Source organism: Trichechus manatus, unplaced genomic scaffold (genome assembly GCF_000243295.1).
Source record: "Trichechus manatus latirostris isolate Lorelei unplaced genomic scaffold, TriManLat1.0 scaffold00040, whole genome shotgun sequence".
NCBI classification, from domain to species: domain Eukaryota; kingdom Metazoa; phylum Chordata; class Mammalia; order Sirenia; family Trichechidae; genus Trichechus; species Trichechus manatus.
The window spans coordinates 19,379,423-19,383,898 of NW_004443976.1; the positions used below are offsets into that span (position 1 = coordinate 19,379,423).

At 53.0% G+C, this 4,476-nt stretch overlaps 1 protein-coding gene across 1 annotated transcript in view; it reads left to right on the top strand.

Annotated features, from left to right (window-relative positions):
* The first annotated feature begins 4,018 nt into the window (after positions 1-4,018).
* Positions 4,019-4,476, top strand: part of BHLHA9 (basic helix-loop-helix family member a9) — an 806-nt gene continuing 348 nt past the window's right edge. The window contains exon 1 of the mRNA XM_004376268.1: positions 4,019-4,476. Within this exon, the coding sequence (XP_004376325.1) occupies positions 4,019-4,476 (458 nt within the window).

Sequence of the window (4,476 nt, forward strand, 5' to 3'; positions counted from 1 at the left end):
AGGCCTGTCTCCTGAGGTGCTGCTGAGTGGGTTCAAACCGCCAACCTTTCGGCTAGTAGCAGTCAAGCGCTTAACCATTTGCGCTACCTGGGGACCCACTGGCAAGCCTCTAACAGCTACAGGCAGTCAGTGGGGGCTGCAGGACGGTCCTTGCTGAAACGGGAATGCAGGGTCCAGCCCAGGGTAGTTAAGAGTTTGGTCTTGGAATGGGAGTCACAGCCCCAATTTGAAATTCTGGCTCAGCCACAGCTCAGCCCGACTTGGGGCAAGTTATTTAACTCTGAGTCTCAATTTCCAGTCTGTAAAATGGGTATAATGATAGGGCCTTCCTTATAGGATTGTTGTGAGTCTAAGCTAATGTATGTTCAAAAGCATTTAGTACAATGCCTGGCCTATAGTAAGCACTTAAGGGAAGTCAGTGCCAATATTATTATTATTGTTATTATTACTAATTATTACTAAGCACAGCATCTTGTCCAAAGTGGGATTGTGAGTTCTTGGAATGCTGAGGCACTGGAGGAGGGAAAGGCCTTGGAAGGAGTTTAAGCTTGTTTATCAACCCCAGCTCCTGTACTGCCCCAGGCAGAGTCTCCAGTCTATGAAACTGCCCCGGAGCTCAGTGCGGAAGGAAGCCATTGGATAGGTCACTTCCATTCTTCTGTGGAGGTGAGGGATGCTCTGGGCTTCCAGGGGACACCACAGACGAGAGGGAGCCTGTTCATGGTCACACGCAGGGGTCATAGTCACCCTCAAGATAACCAGATGCAGTATTTCTTGAGGCCCATTCTCACCGAGTTCCATCTCATTGGATCCTCTGAGGCTGGCATCACCCTCATTTTGCAGGTAGAGAACTGAGGTTCAGAGATTTCCCTAGGTAATGTCTTTGAAAGTGGCAAAGTCAGGTACGCAGATGAGCTTAGAGCCAGAGCTTGTGCTTGTTACCACTACACACAGGGCCAGCTCCATGGACATGTGACCTGTGCAGTGGCACTGGCCCTCATGCTTAGAAGGGCCCCGTGCTTGGTTTAATGCTCTGCTGTCGCCATGTTGAAATTCTTAATTTTTGAACTAGGGTTGCCACATTTTCATTTTGCACTGGACCCTGCAAATTATGTAGCCAGTTCTGCCTACATGCTTTCATAGAGAGGATGTCTTCTCTGCAAAGAGAAGGAAACTGAGGTTCAGAGAGGGAGACATGAGAGACACAAGGTCACACAGCAAGTTGACCCCCAGTCCCGTGGAATTTCCATGCTCCACCTCGAGGTAGGCACTCATGTGTCCAACTGTGTTCTGGATGAGGACAGTTCAGGAAGGAGTCATGGGGGGTACAGCTGCCCACCAAACTGCCTCTCCCATCTAGCCCTTCTGGAGCTCACCTGCTGCCTCCTGGTCTGCCCACCTTTGAGGCTGGGGACCAGGCCTTTCTGACCAGCCCCAGTGTCTGAGTGAGCAGGGCACTGACTCAACTCTCAGAGTGGCATCAAGGAGCTCCTGGCCATGGGGTGGGAGTGTGGGCAGAGACAGCCAGGGAGTGTGCCACACAACCCAGGAGCAGGAACCAGATTGTCTGACATTTGGCCTGATGTCCTGCCTTCTCTTCTGGGGCCTGGAAACACTGACATTTGTCACCTGAGCTGGACGGGTAGACATGAGTGCTTAGATGTCATGGCTCCCGGTCTAGGTAGAATCCTGCACGAGGCGTGCATGTGTGTGCTTGCGTGGGCGTGTGTTGTAGGGAGGATGGGAAACCCACAGATAGAGAGGAAAAAGGAGTCCCTGGGGGGCAAACAGTTACATGCCAAACTGCCAACCAAAAGTTTGGTGGTTCACTCCTGAGGTTCCCCTTCAGCCAAAGATTAGGCAGGCCCATAGACCAAAAGGAGACTAAATGGGCACACCAGCCCAGGAGCAAGGATGAGAAGGCAGGAGGGGACAGGAAAGCCGATAATGGGGAACCCAAGGTCGGGGAGAGTGTTGACATGTCGTGGAGTTGGCAACCAATGTCACAAAACGATATGGGTATTAATTGTTTAATGAGAAACTAGCTTGCTCTGTAAACCTGCATCTAAAGTACAATAAAAAAAAAAAAGTTTGGTGGTTCAAGTTCACCCAGAGGCACCTTGGAAGAAAGGCCTGGTGATCTACTTCAGAAAAACCAGCCATTGAAAACCCTATGGAGCACAGTTCTACTCTGACACCCATGGGGTCTCCATGAGTCAGAGTCGACTCAACTGCAACTGGTTTTAGAGAGGAGAAAACATCCAGTTCTAGATGCTTTCGTTTGCTTTTTCACTGTGCATGTACTGCACATTTGGGAAATAGACCCCTGGAAATTCAAACGTACTAAGAATGCTTACAGTCTAGGAGGTGCCCCACAAAGCATGGCCCCTGGACTCTCTATCACCCCAGAACTAAAACAATTTCCAAGGCCAACTCTTCAGACAGGGATTGGACTGGACTGTGGGACATAAAGTGATACTCGTGAGGAGTGTGCCTCTTAGTCAAGTAGATACAAGAGACCAAAGGGGCAGCTTCTGTCCGGAGGGGAGAGGGGAAGGCAGAGAGGGTTAGGAGCCGGTTGAATGTTCATGGGGAATCAGGGGCGGAGGGGAGGAGTGTGCTGTCGCAGAATGGGGTGAGCGGTTGGGGTCTCATAACAATGTACGTAAAAAAATTTTTTTTTTTTTGTATGGGAGACTAACTTGAAATGTAAACTTCATTTAATTACAACACTAAAAAAACTGGAAAAAAAAGAATGCTTACAGTCTAGTGGGCAAGACAGATGATAAAACAAATAATCACAGAAATAAATACATGTATTCTGTTTCCTAGTACCCCACTCCTCCATGGAGAAAGTCACAGTTTGAAATAATAAGGTTATTCGTATTCTCTTTGGAAAAATGGATGTGAACCACATACCCATGCTAGCTGACGCCACAACAGGGTTTGGCATTTTGGAGGCCTGTGGATGGTGGCTGTGAGTGGGACTGATCTGAAGGTGCTCCAGAAAACTCACCTGCTGATGCCCGAAATGCCACCACTCGGAGCTCATTCTCTAGGATTAAGCATTATTCTTTTTCAGAGCCACTGGTTAAAATTCAACTCCCCAGGGGCAGGAAGTGACACACAGAGTTCATAGCATGGTAGTGCTGTGTCAGGAGGTAGGGATGCCCAAGAGCCCTGGAACCTAAGAGATGCTCCTGACGGGTACCTCAGGGGGAGACAGAGGGCCACAAGACCAGCCTCTCCATCACGCTCTGCTGCTGTCTCAGCCCAGCTCTGCCTACAGAAGAAACCAAACCGAGGTGGGGGGAAAGTAACGCCCAATCGAAACCCAAACCCAGAATCCCAGGCAGCCCCACTGCAGTAGCTAAAAAAGCCAGAGGCTCCCAGTTCTTCTTACCTGGAGGGCTCAGCTATGTCCTCTATAAGATCTGCCCCTTCCCTATCATACCTGCTGAGACAGGCACGCTTTTCTCAATGACAGCTCTGTGACCTCCTGCCTCCAGTGGCTGGTTGCAGACAGGACTTGACAAGAACTTCCAAGGTTCTTGAAATACACCCAACCCACCACTGTGACTCTATTGCGAACCTATCAGCTCTCTTGCCCAGAGTCAAATTTGGCACTCTACCTGGGGTCAGGAGTTAGAATGTGGAACCCAGCTTCCCCAGAGAGGCCCTGAGTGAGGCTGAGCGAGCTCTGTGTGGCAGCGGCTGGAGCACTGCCCCGGGCGTGGCTCGGCTGCCCGTCTGGTCCCCTCGTACAAGAATCTGCATGCTTCCTTCCTTGCTTGCTTCCTTCCTCTGGTTCCTCCCTCGCCAACCTACCTGGGGGCAGGTAATAAAGCAGAAGGAGGGAGATGGATAGATGGGGAGGGCGGGGAGCCACGTGGTGCCATAAAGCCCAGCCAGAGAGGGCCTGTCGGGGGAGTGTCCAGCCTACAGGAGCCAACACTCAGAAAGTGGACTGTCGGCCTTGCGAGACGGAGCCGGAGCAGCGGGGGCCCGGGAGAAGGCCATGCTCCGAGGCGTGCAAGGACCAGGCCTCAGGGGCCTTAAAGGGGACGAAGGCTCTGCGGAGGACGTGGAGGGCTCTTGCCTGGAGGTCAGGAGGGATTTTGGAGTGCTGAGGGAGAACGGCGCCCCTAGCGGCCTGGGCGAGGCCGAAGAGACCGCGGGCAGGAAGCGCGCCCGGCCAGTGCGTTCCAAGGCGCGGCGCATGGCGGCCAACGTGCGGGAGCGCAAGCGCATCCTGGACTACAACGAGGCCTTCAACGCACTCCGCCGGGCGCTGCGACACGACCTGGGCGGCAAGCGGCTCTCCAAGATCGCCACGCTGCGCAGGGCCATCCACCGCATCACGGCGCTCTCCCTGGTCCTGCGCGCCAGCCCCGTGCCCCGCTGGCCCTGCGGGCACCTGGAGTGTCATGGGCAAGCGGCGCACGCCGGGGGCGTCGGAGACGCGGGCTCCAGCCC